General features: G+C 35.2%; 1 protein-coding gene across 2 annotated transcripts in view; it reads left to right on the forward strand.

Annotated features, from left to right (window-relative positions):
- Window positions 1-15863, forward strand: part of LOC135692494 (exportin-5) — a 30924-nt gene extending 15061 nt beyond the window's left edge. For both annotated transcript variants that reach the window (XM_065210640.2, XM_065210649.2), the window contains exons 21-36: window positions 17-82; window positions 643-743; window positions 1291-1391; window positions 2154-2250; window positions 2600-2736; window positions 2944-3041; window positions 3460-3506; window positions 3810-3913; window positions 5753-5806; window positions 7419-7471; window positions 8182-8286; window positions 8532-8606; window positions 10683-10760; window positions 11315-11383; window positions 12811-12903; window positions 15687-15863. In XM_065210640.2, the coding sequence (XP_065066712.2) occupies window positions 17-82; window positions 643-743; window positions 1291-1391; window positions 2154-2250; window positions 2600-2736; window positions 2944-3041; window positions 3460-3506; window positions 3810-3913; window positions 5753-5806; window positions 7419-7471; window positions 8182-8286; window positions 8532-8606; window positions 10683-10760; window positions 11315-11383; window positions 12811-12903; window positions 15687-15821 (1413 nt within the window). In that variant the 3' untranslated portion in view covers window positions 15822-15863. The remainder of the gene's footprint in view (window positions 1-16; window positions 83-642; window positions 744-1290; window positions 1392-2153; window positions 2251-2599; window positions 2737-2943; window positions 3042-3459; window positions 3507-3809; window positions 3914-5752; window positions 5807-7418; window positions 7472-8181; window positions 8287-8531; window positions 8607-10682; window positions 10761-11314; window positions 11384-12810; window positions 12904-15686) is intronic.
- Window positions 15864-19036: the final 3173 nt, after the last annotated feature.

Here is a 19036-nt window from a genome sequence, read left to right on the forward strand (position 1 = left end):
CTCTGTTTTGTTTTAGTTGCTCAAATTCATAAACTTGTTTTTGGCGATAATACGTAGAAGTCAGCTAACGGAAGCTGAAAAGGTATTTACGCTTTGAAATTGCAACGATTTTTCTTCGGACATTCTCAAGATGTGATACTGGTGGAAAACATGTAGCTTATACTTGCTCAGTGATTAACTGATAGGCGAGAAGACAAATTTTTTTCGAATTAACCTTTGATTTATGTTTGCAAGATAACTGAGCCAACCTTTCAAATAGTCTTCTCAGTCAGAGAAGGACTATCTAAGCTTCTTTAAACGAGATAGTGTTTGTATACTAAGCTTTCATCATCTCCCATTAAGCATGCGTTTACGCTTGATAAACTGGTGGTAATGAAGAATAAAGAAAGTTTTTCGCCCGTAACATTAAAAAATGTACTGTGCAAAATTATAAAGAGTTGGCTCTTGCTGAAGCATGTGAAATTACAGTTTTTGTTGAGGGACAGGTAGATTTTGAATGATACGTGCATCCAGCGAGAATTTGTATGTGCGTTTGTATCAACAGCTTTTTCCAGCAGTATTGAATCATCCAAGTGCAAAGAAAAATTCTTATACCGTGTGACCAGTTTAACACATGTGGTTTCTATTTCCGTTTTTTCGTAGGTTGCTATCTCACCTAATCAAGGATTCTTCGGAAATTCGACTGGATTCTCGTGGCTGCAAAAATCCATTGATTATCTTCCGCAGATAACACAAATTGTAAAGTATGTCGCAACTGTACCAATACTCAGGAGTAAATTTTAGCTTTTAGCTGTGAGCATATTTGAAATTTTGTGCTTTTATAATAATGATTTTTTTTAATCTTGATAGTAGAGTAGGGACTGTTACTTCTCGGTATCTCAAACAGTAAAAATCCGCATATTAGAACCTTAAATTTTGAAATCACCCTGTTTAGGTTCTTATGCATATGATACTATTCATGAAAACTTGATGCAAAGTTCTTGAATAGGTTCTTATCATAAGAATTAATAACAGATCTTCGGGAATTTAGGCCAAATTCTAGAAAACAAGGTTTTCACATACTCACTATCATCACACAATTTTATAAAGAACAATATACACACAATTAGCTTTTAAAGATTAGTACACACTTTGTAAAACAAAGTTTTGTGAACAAAGCATGACTTTCTTTCAGTTCTCTCCATGCCTCACCAATCAATTTAATCAAAAAATGCCATCGAAACATCAGAATCAGTTCTTGGAACCTGGTAGCAAAATAAGCGTTCCATGTACATCTCGATTGTTTTTTAGACACACTGGTATGCTCTGGAGGCCTGAAATCCAAAGTGTCATACATAAAGATTATGTTGGGGCATTTAAACTTCATGATAACGATCGGGTGTTCTTGTTAGGTTTGTTGAATAGATTTGACTTATATTCATGCAAAACTTATTTTTTTTATAGGACAGACAATATTTTCAAATACATATTTGCTGTTAGCTTTAATGGAAAATGTTGAATAGACTGTGCCACTAATCTTCTAGTAACCAAGCTAGTAGGTGTTATGAGATCTAGGAAATCTTGAGAACTCATAGGAAATCATATCAGTGTAGCCTACTCACACATAAGTATTACGACACAATGATATGAAATGAAGCTGTTGTTTGCCACGAAATAAGAAACATGTCGATGTTTTTGGCAAAGTTAAAGTTCGCCAACAGTTTCCCTCTTTTCTTTAGAAAAATCATGATGAATACGATTCACATAGTCTAAATTTGCACAAATCTCTTTCTCTCAACGTTGTAGAAATTATTTCAACAACGTTGTCCTGAAGATAGGTTTACCTGGGTTTGCAAAGGAATTACTTAGGGCTTGGTTTTAAAATGTTCCAGTACAAAGGAAGACCATAGCTGTGTTCATGTAAAGGTGCTTTTTTATAAATCTAAGAAACTTGTGCTTCGCAAGGTCTAGATGAAAGTAAATTCAAAGATTTTATGTCGGAGAATTATTCATTTACACTTGCTATTTCTATCATTAATTGAATAATGCTAAGAGTGTGGGATTTCTTATGTTTGCGACCATTCTACCCCAGGAAAGTTTTGTCAATTTAAAAAGTTTTAAAGAAATGTTGTTAGATGCTTTTAAATTTATTTTTCTCCTCCATCTCCAAACAGGTCAGCACGTGGCCAAGGAAAAAAAAGATGCACAAAGTTGTTCATCTTCTGTAGTTACAAAAGCATCTACTTTTCTGTATATGCTCCACAATCAAAGGTATGAATGCATTCTTATTTTCAACATGCAAGGCTTACCAATATTGGCACTATGCAAATCTTTATTTCCATATACATAATTGCCTCCGCCAACTCTTTCTTTGTCAATACTAGTACCAAATTTGTTGGTATTCGATTTTTATGAAATATTGACTTCTTGCCTAAAAATGTTTGATTGTGTTTCTGACAAAAAGTTTTCACCAGGTATCTCGGCCTTAACGAGAGAGAGCATGAGCTTTTCTGTCCTTGGTTTTTTTATTTGTAAACTGTGATATCACTGCCAAATTAAAACCTCTTATTGATGTTGGGACTTCTAATTTTTTATCTCATTCCCTTCATCTAATTTTTAGTTACACGCTTTTGGGAAACATTGGTAGCTTTTTCCAAGATCACTTCTACAAATATGGTGGTTTAGCAAATCTAATTGTCAATGATATTATGCAGACTTGGGTATACATTCCAAAGTATAGATTTATAACAGTTTTCAGTATCCTTTTCTTTATATATCTGGACAGACTGTGCTCCTTTTCTATCTGTCTTTGTGATGTTATGGGAATCATTTTGTTAGTATTGAAATCATGGTGATTTTAGTCATATTTTTGATAAGATGCCAAAATTTCTTGTTAAATTTATTCGTTTTTGTATTTTTGATAAATGACAATCCCCTTTATACGTGTACCTTAACTTTAACCAGAATTCTTTTTTAAGCCATTTTTGTCACATTGCCCTCCATCCTGCTATTCCATAGTGGCAGAACAAGTAATGTCTGTTGCTCTACAAAGTATGCTTCAGGTAACTCGCTTTACTTGTTAAAATCTATTTACATATAGTATCAAACTGTTTGGCGTTTGATTCTAGAATAACTACAGTAACCAATCAACTGGTTAAACCGGATTAGCTGGATTAACTGGTTAAACCGGTTAGGCTGGATTAACTGATTAGAAACAGTCAAATGTAGTCACCTAGCCACTGGCAGGGAAGCAGATTTATTACAGTAAAATAAACTATACTAGCTCTTTATATATAATTTATACTCGAAAAGTGCCTTAAAACATTTCACAATGCTAAATGAAGGCTGGGGATTTTATAGAATTCGCAGCGATTAACCTTTTTTCGTTCTGACATCTTTTCGATGTTTTCAAACCTGTTAAATCTCTTGTAAAATTGTCGATTAATTACATATATTCAGCTTTTTTTGCTGTGTTTGTAGTTTTTGTCTAAAGAATGGTCAGAGTTTCATCAAAAAACAACCCAAAGGTTTGTCAATTCCAGATTGCTTACATTTACGATACAAAATCGATGCTCTACCACAATGAATGAATCGATTCGAAAATGTCATGACTTCTTAATATTCAAAACATTACATTGACGTTATCTAGTCAAAAACCAAACTTCCGTTTGCTATGCTTGGTGCATTCGTAACCTACTGTTTCAATTTCCCTCTTGTATACTTTATCAGCTTCTGAAGAGCAGGACAACTGACACTAATGTACTGGCCTCTCGATATCGTTTTTATCTGCTCGAGTTTTTTGTGTGACGTCAACATATCTTGTCTTGTAGTGGAACTTTTCGCAGTTCTGAAGACCAGGATGAGACACCGAATGATCAAGTGATAGAAGAACGGCTCATTTATTCACTTAGTCGAGAATATATTGAAACCCTTGGTTAGTTCATTTGCAGCTATACTGTTCCTACATTTGTTATATACTACCTTTTCCAGCCTCACCGGTTACCAAACATAACATATTCGGACCCAATCTGCGTCACTAGCCTTTTCAGGGGTTCCTTGTGACTTCAGCCCTAACTTTAAGTATAAATTTGAATCTAAAACGCCGAGGTTTTTAAGTAGATTAAATGCGAATTATTTTTGAGATCTTCAGGAAAGCAATATTGCGTAGCATTAAACTTGATTTGGAATGGATGCAAGTATCATTCAGATAAAGAAATATTTCATACTGCCTAAATTAAGAAAAGTGGCCAAAATCTCCCCCTTCATAACTTTCTTATTTTCTTTTGCCCACATCGCAAAAATTTCAATACCTATGTAAGTTATGCCCACACTGTGTAAGTTTTCTGACTTTTCTTGTTCCTGCTTCCTGATCCTGCTTCATTTTCTTGTTCCCTCTTCATTACAAATTTTCTTCTTCTCAATCTTCAATATGTCTTTTCTCTTCTTTGTTTATTCGGATCTTTCCTATATGTCTAAGCGTATTTTTTATCAGCAAGAGGAGCTGCTGTAAAATGTCTTCATTCGCTATTTACTACAACCAAGAAAAGCCTCTTGAACTTACTTTCTTCTTTGATGTTTTTTATCAATCATGATTTGTTAAAGGTTTGCTTCTAGTACGGTTTGTAGCATGATAATCTTTCATGCACTGGTAATACGGCCCGATCTTAGATTTCCATGAGTATAAATGAAATGTTTTCTGCCCAAGAGGTAAACACAAATTATCAGAGGTGCCATTTTAGACCCATAGGCTATTCAAAGTTGCCATTTCTAGCTAGGACATTGGCATCATTTGACCAGAGATTTTCAAGCTGTTTGCCACTCCCCATGCATTTGTACAAGCATATCTCCTTGTTATTCAGTTCTTCTTTGTTTGTCTTGCTAAAAACAATAAAGCTTCCATTTTCTGACAGAATTCCGTTTCCATTGTAATCTAGCAACAATATGAATGCATCTTCCCCTTTAATAGCTTTTGTATGCACGATACCTAGAAAACTTTTTTGGAATGCAATTCAACTATGCCCATTGGCATGACTCTATTCTGTATTGACCTTTGTAAATGTAAATTTGCAATGATACTTACTTGAGGTTGGAACAGTTTTGTCACGAAGTATTCGCAATAATCACTAAGGTTTCCAGCCAAAATTTTCTGTTTTATTTATTAGTCGTCTTTTTATTTATAGTTAAACATGAGCTAATCTAAAACTACGATTATTTCATAATCACTCAAATTTTCACTAATTAATCAACTGGAATATCTCTCTTTCAATCCTGAGCACGTTGTCATTATTTGCCAGCTTTATTCTATATCATGATTTTTGTCGCATTTATACTTCTTTGTGCATCTGCAATTCTTGCCAAAAGTCTTGGTACACCAAGCTAAAATTTCGCATAACTTCAGTAGCATCCCCCTCTCCCCCTTGAAACAATGTTGAATAACAACAGTTTCAAAGCTTGAAATTCATCCAATGTTACTTTATCAGCTAGGGTAAATAATAGGCTTTTCAACCAACATTCTTGTTGGCAGGAGGGGGGATATTTCTGTACCTTACAGCCGGAAACCTTTATTTCTTCAAAATCTTTCATTGGTCACAGAGTGTTCCAAGGACTTTTGTCAAGGATTGTGTTTTGTGTAATGGTGACTTTTAATGCCAATTATGTTCGAGTTAGTTTATTCTCGCCGACTAATGCAGTAATTGCTTTCTTATAACTTATTAATTGAGTCTTTATCTTATCATTAGCATCTAATTATCATATTTGTTTCTTTTTTATCAAGTTTCACTTTTCTTTGCAAAGAACAAAGATAAAGAGACAGGTGCTAACGATGAAGGTAGCATTTCTCATTTTTCTTGATAAAATATCCTTTCCGAAGTAAGCAATTAATTAAGTGGTATCGATTCGATAATTTTAATCCAACCGCATGCATTTCTAACATAAACATGCTAGTTGACAATTTAGCGTTGTGGAGTACCATTCTTAAATTATTCTTGTAATTTAATCCTATAGGATTTAATATTCTGTAGAACGTTAACCTGAAATTGTTCAGTGAAAACATCACTCGCAGGCAATGCCTCGTTAAAACGAACGCTATAATCAAGAAAAATGGCGGTTTGCAGTAGGCACCTAGTAACAGCGGTCCATCAATATGCATGATATGACTCAACATTTGATTTCGATAGAAATATGTATATTTGTAATGTTTTCTGAAGAGTTGAATAAAGTTTTGCCAAGTTATTGACAATTTACATTGATTCATGTCTAGTTTAATAAGTCAGTCTTTTGGTATCCAATTGTACTCAAATTAACTCTTATGTACTCCAATTAAACTTAATCCTTAAATTTAAGGTAAGACTAAATTCTGATTGATAAGTACAACAGACAGGAATGTTTACCCTAGCAGTCGTCCAAAATTCTTCCAATGAAAAGTTTCTAGGTTTAATGATTTTTTCATAAGAGTTCTCTAGAATCTTTTTCAGTCAAAAATTTCGGAAAAAGAGGACTAATACTTCTGAGAAAATTTTCTCCCGATTCTTCAGCTTAAGTTATAATAATAGTGATAATTTAGTTATCTATAGTTGATGCAAGCAATAGTTTTAAAGAGTTATAAAGTATTAAGTAACTGCTATCTACAATGCAAAGTAAAGATATATACGTAAATACAGACTGGTAAACAGTGTTTCTCAGTAGTATAGAATGTGAATTTATACATGATCAATAGATGCATCATCCGCAGATGTTCTAAATATTTCATTTTCAGTTCTTAACCATATTTTTGAATTGCTTTGTGTTCTGAGCACTTTTGATCTTGCCTGATACCGCGTTCTATAAAATGTTTTCTCTAAATGATAATGAATTTTCCCCATAAACTAACGTATCGGTTTCAAAGAGGTGCAGGAGGTTACTTGTTCGTAGGTAATATTGAATATGCTGTGGTTTGAAGAACTCAAACATGAAGGAGGAGCATTCGGCTGCCTTCATGGTTGTTCACTGAAAACCTGCAGGTTTAGCTCAAGATTGGAGCAAGCTGCAGCTCGATCCTTCTCAGCCATTCTAGCTTATGTTTTGCGATAGATTATCACCCACTGCTAAGAAATTACTTCTTAATTTGAATTATCAGACATATGAACAGGTTTTTTATCGCAAACGATTGGAAAGTTGATGCTTTGAATGTGGGAACTCTAGAAACTGAGTAGAGGCTAGGTGGAAACACTGTAGGAACTGGCCACAAATGGCGAACCGGTTAGCAACTATGGTAAACATTTTATCGTCTGTAACATAATAAAGCACCTTCATCAAAAGTTAATAAGTCGTTAACAGTGAAGTTTGGCAATCTAACGAAAGGCTTCCTACCCAATCGATATTTTTAGGTGCTGCTTGTGAATCTTTACGGCTGTTTTATTCTTTAATTTCATGTCTAAAAACAATTCATGTTTTTTACATAGATTCATCACAGCCGGAACCAGGTGATCTCGGAAAATTTCTACTTCAGTGTGAGGTTTGCAGTTATTCCATAGTTTCTTTTTTCTTTGAGAAACATTTAGCGAAGGATATCACTTATGAGTTTTAGTTGAATTTCTGTATGGTGTATACCATTGCATTTTAGCTTTTATGTTGCTCTTTGGTTGGAATTTTGAGTCATCCGAATGCGGCAATTTTTTATGGTGCCAATCATTATGAATACCAGGTAACTCGAATAATAAGCTTAAAAATGTAAAATAAAAAACAATGTTGCAATCAGCTTTATCCACTTCTTTATTTTAGTAAGTCTAGTTGACAGCTGAGCTGTCAAGTCATGTGGAAATATAATTCTGCTTTGAAAATAGAGTCATGAAAAGAATTAAGTCTAAGTGCTTTCATAGACTACCCTTTCAGTATTCAACCACCGCTACTGCTCTGTAAAGGCCCAGACGCATTATGAAACATGGCAAAAGCCTTTCTTCAGAGCTTTGAATATCTCATATTATTTTGACAATTGTCATCAGAGCGTTCGCCATACAATGGTTGCGAAACCTGCTACAAATTAACAGTTTTACGTAGCATGTTAAAATTCCCTATAATCGATTCATCCCATCCCCTTGTTCGTTAATACGACGAGCGTCATAGTAATCCTTTGCCCTGTAAACTCTTTATTTACATCTCTCTCAATGTTTATCAACAATAATGAACTGTAGGTGTGTGTGACCAATCGTATTTTTCAAATTTCAGGCAACAAACAGTCACTTCATTTTTACAATGTTTACTGCTCTCACATGGCCAGATACAGTATCAACAAATAAGGTTGCCAGAGTCCTTCCCCATATTACAAATTTTGTGAGTATTATCTTTTTCAATGATCTGATTTTTTTCTTACATCTTTTTGAGGCTGACTTAAATATACATCTTAATTTGATTCAATAAGAAATTCGAAAACAAATTTAGCTACTAAAAATGAAATTATCGAGTGTCATAAAATATGTTGTTCTGTAAACATTTTCTAATATTTCTGTCTAAAATTTTGATCATTTTTGAGTATGAATGTCTTTGGATAATTCCCGCCATTTTCAATGGTCTCCCAGATTTCAAAAGAGTCATCCTCAGGATCAAAGATGGATGCTGCAATTATTAATCAACTCTTCCTATGCATTCTCAAGGTAAAAAATTAATTTTGGCTTTGCTCGTGACGTATCCTTTAGAACAGCAGTGCTATATGATCTTTTCTTGTTATGAAGCGATTAATTTGTCTAGCAAAACTATTCTGTGATTTATATGTCCTAAAAATGATTTAGAATCAACTCGCGATTTATTCTTGAGATTGGCCTATATTCGTGAAACGTTATACGTTCAAAGAAATGTACGTTGGAGGTTTATTGAATTCATCGTACATTGCTGAATTCGTTATAACTTTGTTAACGACTTTTTTTGCTGATTTTAAACGATCCACTTTTCCGCTGTGTTTGATATTGCTTGATGACTGGGTTGATCATAACCTATTAATGGCCATGCTAGTTTGATTGTGTTTTGATTGATTTGATTTTCTGTGATTTGATTGATTAGGCTTGACAGGCCTGGTGTCGTTAAAATGTCACACAAATTTGCAATTATATCTTCAGAAAGTATTGAAAATGTGAAATTATGGCAGAAATTCTTCTTTGGGGGAGGGGGGGAGTCAGTTGAAAACAGCCCCATTAAGAAACCCAGTCACAGGACTCTTGAAAATTGAGTTGCTCAGGTGTAGGATGTTACATTACGCAGCATAAATATAATTCCACTTGCAATATCGTATTAAAATATCAAGCGAAAGCTGCTTATACTTTTCTCGATTAGCCTAGATCAATATGCTTCCTATGCAGTATGCTAGCTTATATAATGTCCAAATATTAGGCTTTGTCATTGACAAAGTTCACGGGAAGATGAGTTGTTAGGAAGGATGGACTGAAATATCAAAGAACAAAAAGGAATATAAACTATTATCAAAGCAAATAGATATGGAAAAGTCTGAAAATTTTTGCAATCCCCAGCGAGTATAGAATAAAAATATATTGTAAATTGCACAGAGAAAGTTTTGATAAAAGATGTTTTTAAACGATGTAAATAGCTTTGGGTGTTTACACAGATTTGTGTCATCAGTTGCTGATAGGAAGGTGCGGCCAAAATCGCGGTCGCCATAAACATGTACTTCTAACGGCTCCCAATTTGTCTATAAAGTCCCAGTACAACAGCTGTTCTACATATTGTTTATTCATATACGTATTTTGGCTTGGTATTTACTTTTGATTTTTCGAGATTTCTTGTAAATGGTTTGCCGCACATAGCAATTGTCCTTCGTTTGTTGACATTATGAAGATATCCATAACTATTGAAAAATTAATAGTTTATGATAATGATACAATCCCCTAGTCCTGCAATTGCTTAATCAAATCTTACACTGAGTTGGTTGCCACCCCTTTTTTGTTTTATGGAACCTAGGAATGGGAAATGTTTTTTTTACTTGGTGTAAGGTCTTAAAGGCATTTGACATGCATAAGTACAGCGAATCCATAAATAACTTAGGCCAAATTGATCAGAGCACGCGCACAAGAAAGTTACTGAAAACCGCTCACGTGAAAACACTGTGCGCTGCTCTAGGATTTCACCGATTTGCAGAAAGGCGGAAACTGTTCACGTGTTTTTCTCTGTGTGTAATTTGATTGGTCAACCGCTCATGGTCGAGTGGCTGTAAGCCACTTTTCCCCTTGTCAAATGCCTTTAAAAATGCTTTATAGTAAACGAGAAGCAGTGGCATGCCTCCATCTTCCGGGAAAGAAGATGTCTTGAAGGGCCAGAAAAAAGATCAGTTTTAGACGACGACATAGATAAAAACAGTTTCCCTCCCGTTATTGCGACCGCCAAGCAATTTTACGTGTTATGCCAACCAACCAACAATTTAACTGGCCAGCATGTAAGACTGACACCCCATTGCCGCCAGCTATGTGCTTAGGCTGGGACAATGTCCTTTAATTGCTGCTTTAGATTTGATTTGATTTGATTTTAACTATGTTCCATCGTTATTTGCAACTTTGCTGCGAGTAGAATAGAAGGAGCTAGGCAGGTTTTGCGTACCCACGAGGAATTTATATCAGAGGAATTTTATTTGTACTCAGAGGAATCCAATATACCACCATGTAGTCGCTTTTCTGGCCACGATTTTCGATCTTTGAATATAAGAGAATGTGTTTTTTGTGTTACAGGGGTTGCAGATTCATGGTGCAGAATTGTCAGCTCAGGGGTCCCTTTTAACAGCAGCTTTGCACCTGTATCTAAATCTTGTGAGTTCATAATCATGTTTAGAGACATTTGATTTAAAGAATTTTCTACTTGGTCTGAGAACTTGACTGTTACGCAAGTGAAAGATTTGACTCGCGTATCGCTAAAAGAAAAGGATTTGTATGTCTAAGTTGTTCTTTGAATTATTTGTATTTTGCCCAGCCTTGAAGAGTGTCGTTTGGTGGTGACTACATAGAAACTTTTATTTGACATGTCAAACATTTTTATATGTTATTGTTAAGCTTAATTGGTTTGATTCATTTTAGACCCCATTTACATAGGAAGCGTTCCAAATTGGACTAGTTATTTAATTGATGGATAACTCTGGCATTTGCAAGAAACCTGTTATAAACGATTTTCGTACTGTTCTGAACTACTTCAGACATTGTTTCCATTCTCATGTATATGTCTCCATTTGCGTTACTTTATGAACTGCTAGGAATACTTTAAGACATTTGAAGTTTCATGTGCATTGTCAGTTTCACCCTCCTTTTCCCTCCCAACCCAATCTGCGGTCTGAATTTCTTTCCAGCAGCCTGATATGATATTTTTTTAGAGAGTGGCGTACCCATCTATTGTCCAAGTGATGTTAATGGTACCATCTTGCAGAAAAGAACAATTAATGGTATGTTGGATTATATCTTTGTTCATTTATTTTGTGCCTACTCACACCTACCTTGGGACCCGCACCCTATAACTCAGGTTGAGTTTTAAAGAAAATACACACATTGGCAGCAATTTGTGTTTATTTTTCCTCTACTTTTTGTCAACACATTGCATTTTACTACGCTATAGAGCCTAGGCTGTTTCTGAAGTTCAACAACCTCAGTTTTATTGCCTTTTTATCAGGGCCACCGAGATCCAGGTCGGGCCTAGGGGTGATTCAGAAAACTGAACCCCCTTAAAAAAAATTTCTGTAGCAACCCCCTTCAGTCTCCCGGAAACTAGGAAAATGCCCTTTTAAGTAACAGTTGTTGAAAAGCTTTTAAAAATTTTTCAAAAATGTGCAAAACAGTTTATATGAATCAAGAACATGTGGACATTCCCTCTGCGATAAACTTAGAGGCGTCGATTCCATATAAATAGCTGAAATAGTAGCTTTTATGCATTTTAAATCGATCTTATTACATTATTACGGGCCTCATTGGAGCATGGGCCCCGGACATTTTGCCCCTCCTAACCCCCTTTTCGACGCCCCTGCTTTTCATATAAGTTAAAATATCTCGCTTAGATGATTGCATTTCTCATATGAATACGATTCAGTTAACCAGTGCAAGTTATTAAAAAACATTCCATTGTATTGGATTTAAAGTTAGCCTATTCGAATTGAGTGGAGGCTCTTTATTAGAACTCTTGGATCAGTTTGTCAGTCCACCTAAGTGGGCTATTAAGCCGGGCAGGGGGGATCTTTTAAGAATTTTCACTGGTGGGGAATTGACAACAAGGGCATTTTTCTTAACGTGACGCAACTGATGGCAAAAGCAAAGGGACGAGAATGCAAAGTATGTAAAGCTTCAAAGTCTTGCACATCGGCCGTTACTCCCAGTGGTGTAGTCGTAAATTCTTAGAAAGCATAACGCAAAAGTTAAAAAACAAAAACATCGTTTCATTGGCGCTTTTCAGAATAATATCACATTTTGTGCTTTTTGAGACATGCATTGAATATTTGACTGTTTGCGTTTTACTTCATGCATCTCAAATTATGTAATATATGCAATGTTCTGCAGGAAATGAAGACGAAAGAAGTAACTTTCATAATTTGACACGTACATAAAATGACAACGACATAACAAGCAGTAATGGTTTTAGAACAATTTTCAACAAAAGGACATTTGCTAGTGGGGAATCATGAGCCAACTACTGGGGAAATCTGAGGGCCTGGTGGGGAGATTCCCCACTAGTTTGTATGTTAAAAGATCCCCGAATATGTGTCCAATTCCATAGATCTCTTCTGATCATTTAATAATGTTCTGATCTCTAATCATTGCATGTCATGTTATTGCTATAATACCTGCATCAGTTTATTTAAGAAACGAATATTGTCATTTGCAGAAGTTTGACCTAGATGTATTTGAAGCAGAGTGCAAACTCAGCGAAAAGAAGAAGAGAGAATATTTCAGAAAATTTCTTGCGGATGCTTTTGGGGTAAGCATCATTCAGAGTACATATTTTATTAAAGAAATATCCCCACTTTTGTTATATTATTTGAATGTCACGATGTACAATAGAGGGTTGGTACGACTGGCAGAAGATTTGTCATTATTTTTTAAACCTACTCAGTGTGCTTCCAAATATTTGGCAAGCTATAAAGGAAATGAAAGACTAAGGTGAAAGAATACAGTGCAAGCTACATCAGAAAATCAGGCTGATGGGATATTTTGTTATTAGATTCATCAGGAACCGAATATCACCCATTCTGACCTATTTTAATTTCGCTAATTAATTTTGCATTTTCTTTCTGAAATTTCATTTTATTATGATTCAGTCGCACAAACAGATGTTATTTAAGGATGATCCTTTAGCACTGGAGATTCGTCGATACGTCTGTTTTGTGAGACATGGTATTAAAAAAAGTCTTGTCGTAAATCCCTGGCTTGAAAGATATAATATTTTAAAAGTTATAGTGATAAAGGGAGAAAGAGAACTGACATGTTCAATTGTCAACTATTATTTTGGATATATGTCTACACTTTTTTTCTCGTGTCAGGCAACATTCGATAACGGAAGTGTTGCAAATATTTCTGGCTTTATATACCTGTTTAAATATTCTTACCAGTAAAATTAATAAAAGTCATCAAGAGAAGCTACTTCATTATCGTCTTCATCTTTATTTGATGCTGAAGCATGCATCATCTTTGTGTTGAACATTGGTATCATTCTTTCTGATGCAAAAAAGGTTTTCAACAATGGTATGAAATGCTTGCTAATCGAAAGGCAGATCTACCTTGAGCTTTTTTATATCCTGTGTTTTTGTGAAAGTTTGCGGCAGAACTTGTATTTCATGCGAGTGTCTATCAGAAAAGAAAAATGTAAGCACCTTCAAAATGCCAAATTTGTAACGAACTTTTTTATAACTTTTTATGGCTCCTCTCAGCTCGTGGCCTATTAGCAATCTGCCCCCTGCCCCCTCTCGGCGGGCATATCTACACCGGCTAGCTATATTAAAAATTTTTGCTTGAAATGGGTTAGCTTGAAGAATTCTCGAAGCGTATAATACAGTAAAAACCCCCGTATAAGTATCTGGATTTTAAGAACCTTTTCAGGCTAAAATTTCAAGTTAGGCTCTTACCAGTGAAGAGTGGAGCTGCTGTAAAGGTTTCTAAGTGGAAACGGTTGAATCATTATCTGCTTATATCTAAAATTGACTTGGCAAAGCAATTTTTCTTTGAAGCCAAAGTACAATGCTACAAAACTTACTACTACAAAACTGTAAAACTAGTGTCTATTGTTTACATCATTTCAGTACATTCTCTTGATATTCAGCATTTGTAAAGTACAAAATTTTAATTTTCATTTATTCCAAGTTTTCCACATATAAACCTTGTTTTTTGAATGACATTTTAGAGATTTCGCTGTGGGTTTGTTTGAGTATATGTTTTGTTAAGTCTGTACTGTCTTTAGGTATAATGTTACTGCATGGTGTGAAAATATAAGAACCTATTTCAAGAACCTTGGTAGCCTAAATTCACTTTAGGTACCATCCATATAAGAACCTGGTTAGGCTGACTGAAGACCAGGTGTTTTATACGCTGGTTTTTACTGTATGCTTAAGTAGGCGCATTCCATGTTTTCCGATAGGAAGTGGGGCGTGGTCTTTCAAATTTGTTGCTGCGCGTTCCTCTCCGCTCCTTCGAAGTTCTTAAGATGAACCCCGATAAATGCATAGGTATTAGAAATTCTTGTTTATTGGTAGGTAGTAGGCATTTTAAAGCATTCTATTAGAAACCTAGTAGTTTTATTTATGAGACAGAAAGTTTTAATATGAGACAGAAATATGAGACAAAGTTTTAATATGAGACAGAAATGAGGACAAAAGAAATGTAAGCAAGTGATTATGTGAACACTATTGCCAAGACATTCAAACGCTGTGTGTAAAATGGAGAAAACCTCTTATTTTCCACTCTTCTTTTGAACAAGATAAAACCTGTATAGAAAGTGTATCATACAACTTGTTTAGATGTAAACAAAGAAACTGCCTAAGACCGAATTTGAGCAAAATGCTATTACGAAATGCATGCCCTAGGCCGAACTATGTTTATAAATAAAAAATTGTTTATTTTAACACTTTGACGTGACCTCAGGTTGGTCAACGTCAAACATGTTTTTCTGGCAGTTTTCCACTGTGAGGATATACGTCATCATCGGTTTCTTCACAGTATGAAGTATTGAGTTGGCCTGCCCTACATAAGCTTTTGCAAAATGCTTGTATTTTCCTGTTTTGGCCTTTTTCGTATTGGTTTAATGCTTTTAGTAATTGCGTTTCAGTGTGTATAAATCTGATGTTGTCCTCGGGGTCGTCAGTCCGCAGGAATCGCTGGGTTTAAGTTGATTTTCCCACTGCCTGACGCCAATGACATTTATGCTCATAATCCAGCCAATGACCAAGTTCCTTTTTTTGTATTTTTTTTATTGAAATGACTATTATAAACTTTTATTAAAGCAAATTTACTTTAGTCATTTTAACATAACATTGAGTGATGTTCTTATTATTGTCCCGAAATCATTTCTCTGTTTGTTTAAAACACTTTGACATTTAAAAACTAGAAGAAGATAAAACATGCTTGAAAAAGGAACATGCTTGTGTCTTGAAATAGAACATGTCTTCTTTTGTGCCACCACTTAACCTATGCGACACCGTCATTTTCTAACTAAGTGCATTCCCTCTTGTTTGAATTAACCTGTGATGTATTCTTGTTGCTTTTTTGCAGAAAAATGTTAGCGAGATACACAATGCAGATATCAAAATCAAAGATTTACAACCATTGGCACCAAGAAAGAAAGCAAAACCAGAACACGAAGATAACATTGATAGTATCTGTAATTTATTTGGGGAAGATTCTTGACCTTAAATATTAATACCTTTATACTATTCAAATTCGAATTTATCCAGTTTTTTATATTTCTAGATTCAATAAGCTGCAAAATATGCTTGTTTCATTTCACAGCAGAACAACCCTAATTTTTGCCTTAAAGGATATAGAATTATGCTTCTGGTACTAGTGTTCACTTTAAAGTAAGAGAAAATATTGGTTCTTTGAAGTATCTTAATAATGCCGCAAGCAAAAGTATAAATTATATAGGTTGAAGCCATAGGGCCTACATGGACCGCTAGATCAAGAGGAAAGGGAAAATACTCCATTCCACAGCAAGCACTTCATTTGTTTCACACTTGTGAAGCAAGAGCTCAAGCAAGTGAAATAGGCATGTGCAGTCAAAGTCTTTTTGATATAATTTTATAGTTTCCAAGATCGGCTTCAAACGAGTGCTATGTCAACGACAATATGCTTTGTGATATGAACGAAGAGAATGCAGAAGAAGTTTTTCTCACATTAGGATAGGTAGACGAAAGCAGCTTCTTGTGAGATGTCCGGACAATTTGGGTGAAAGAAATGTTTAAGTAACAAGAGAGAAAGGCAGTGGTACAAGAATTGGCTCAGGGTGATAAAGAATTTTATTTTGATTAAGTTGAGTATGTTTCTCTCCTGCAGATGACATCTTTACCACGAGACGCTGTATTCATTTCATTTCACAGTGCGCACGCTACAGACGGCGTTCACACTACAAAATTTGTTGAGTAAGCATGTCGCAACGGAGAAGCAGACGCAGAAATGAAGGAAATTATAAATTTGTTATATATTCTTCCTTCAACGGGTTATCCATGCTACATGCTTCGTCTTGCTAACACACGGCTTGCTTCTGTCTTTGCGTCTGTGTCTGCTTTTGCGTCCGCGTCTGCTTTTGCGTCTGCTTCGTAAATAAAATACATGAGCAGGCTTAAGAGCACATTTTGACATATGGCTTCCCCTTGTTGGTCATTTGGCTGTAAACTCTGCAATTCAAGGAGATCTTTTCAAGAAGAATGATAAAAAATAGAAAAGGAAATGGCAAAAGTTCGGTTTTAGGTCAACGTTGACAAGCTTTATTTTTCAGATTACTAAATAGAAAGAGAGACTTGTAGCAAGTCTAAGGTCAATCCTATTTCCACAGTACCCTACTTCAAGTTTCCATTGATTCTTTTACGATTATCTGTTTAATGCTTTGTTAAGGGTGATAGGACCCCTCTTTGCGGACTCCTGAAAAGCTTTTTGATTTTTGAAAAATAAGCTATTAACTGTGGAGTTTGTGAAAAGCAACGAATGAATCATTTGTTCCTTAAAACACCGACCTGGGGAGCCCCTCAGGGATCTGTGCTAAAACCTTTGTACTTAGCATCTTTATTGAAGACTTGTTCTTCATATCGAAACAATTGAAGTTGCAAATGCTCGGTTGACCCGCAAGTATTTTGGCCATAAATAAAGATAAAGGTATAATAGTTTGCACACTGATATAGAAACGATTTGCTTACAATATCGTGAAATTATATCGAAGAAAGTGTCAATCTATCGTGAAATATATAGCAATATAGGCAAAGAAAATTAAGGAGAAAATCATGGCGGTAACTAGTAAAAGCAGCTAATCTTCATGCTATATATTTCAGAACTCTGTCAAGAGATTCCATAGAGATATGCAAGATTCTTTAAAAATACACGCAATCGAATAAGAATATCATATACGATTATTAATGATGCCATTATCGTTTCGCTGTTTCGCCACCCTTGCCTATAACTGTTTAAACTCGCTGTTCCAGCAAAAGCACCAGTAGCTGATTTCATTTCGTCCGGTTCACAAACAAAACTATTTAAATTCAGTGCCTTGTTTCGATAAACGAAGCGAGGCTCTAGCAATCTAAGCCCTCATGTCAACAATTGCACTTTTGAGGCAGACATCACCATTTTCATCAAACTGAAAGCTTGCTATTTTTACTGGCAAGAGTAACTTTATAAATATTTTAATTCTGTAATCAAGCGTTGGTAGCTTCGCACAGCGCTTATGTAAATTTAAGATACTGGGAGGAAATCTCAGAAACCCAGTTAGCTCACTTTGCACATCTGGCAACAGCTCTGTCCACTTGTTTTGAAATGCTAATGAACGGTGAATTGATTAAGATGACAGAGAGCCGCCGCTGGTTAAATTTCTTGATTTGTACCAGTTAATTTGAAACCAGACCGGTTTTGGTTAAACTCGTTCCCAGTCTTTCACCTGACCTGCATTGCATCGTAAACAGAAGCAACTGGAACTTAAAAACCATCTGGCTGCACGACATCCGCAGGTAATTCCCTTGCCATAGCGTTTCCAAACGTGCAAATGTGGAATGCACGAAATCTCTTTGAAAGGAGATTTCGTAGTTACACTTATTTTTGCTTGCCTAAGATGTCTTAAAAACTCTTCAGAAACCTTAAAAACGTGATTTTGCAACAGTAGATTTTACCAGTGAAAATAATATCCAATAATTTTGCCTTGGTATATTGCTGCATGCAGCAATGGGCTGTAAAAAGAAAGTAAAGAAAACCTTTGGCGCCTCGTTTTTTTTTTATTTTGTCGCTCGAGAATCAGGTTTCTCGACACAACTGATGCCTAATTTTCTCATTTTAACGCCCTGTTTCAATAAATCAACTAGAACAAAACCTGTTTACTAAGGAAATGAAGAAAGAAGCAGGATAAACACTAATATGTATACCAACAGTATCTAAAGAAATCTTTAATGATGACAAAAATATCATATCACTGCAAATAAATAGCATAAATATGTTGAAGTTGTAGAAATCAGCTGTTCAAAAGTTAATAAAAATGAATTGATAACAACTGATTTTTTCATAATGTACAGTAAAACTTTCCAAGTTTGAAATCGGAGCGTTGTTTATTACCGTAGATGTCCTAGATGTCGTGGATTTATATATTTTCCCAGGAATCTAAAAATTGATCGAATTGTTCGATGAGATTTGTAATTTCGGCAATACTGCAATTGCAACGATACGGTACGCTGAATGAATCGCCGAATTAGTTAGAACGCCAACTTTTGATGTTGAATATACGGATCAGCATGTAAGGGCGAATTCGCAGCTGTCAAATTTATTAACCACAGTTTCTTAACAAACTTTTAAGAGTGATTGAGGTTGTCATTCTTCCTCGAAAACTTCTAATCGCAGACTCGAAAGATAAACTATTTCGATTTTGCGAA

Source organism: Rhopilema esculentum, chromosome 10 (assembly GCF_057945365.1).
Source record: "Rhopilema esculentum isolate cy_ngs chromosome 10, ASM5794536v1, whole genome shotgun sequence".
Lineage (NCBI taxonomy): Eukaryota > Metazoa > Cnidaria > Scyphozoa > Rhizostomeae > Rhizostomatidae > Rhopilema > Rhopilema esculentum.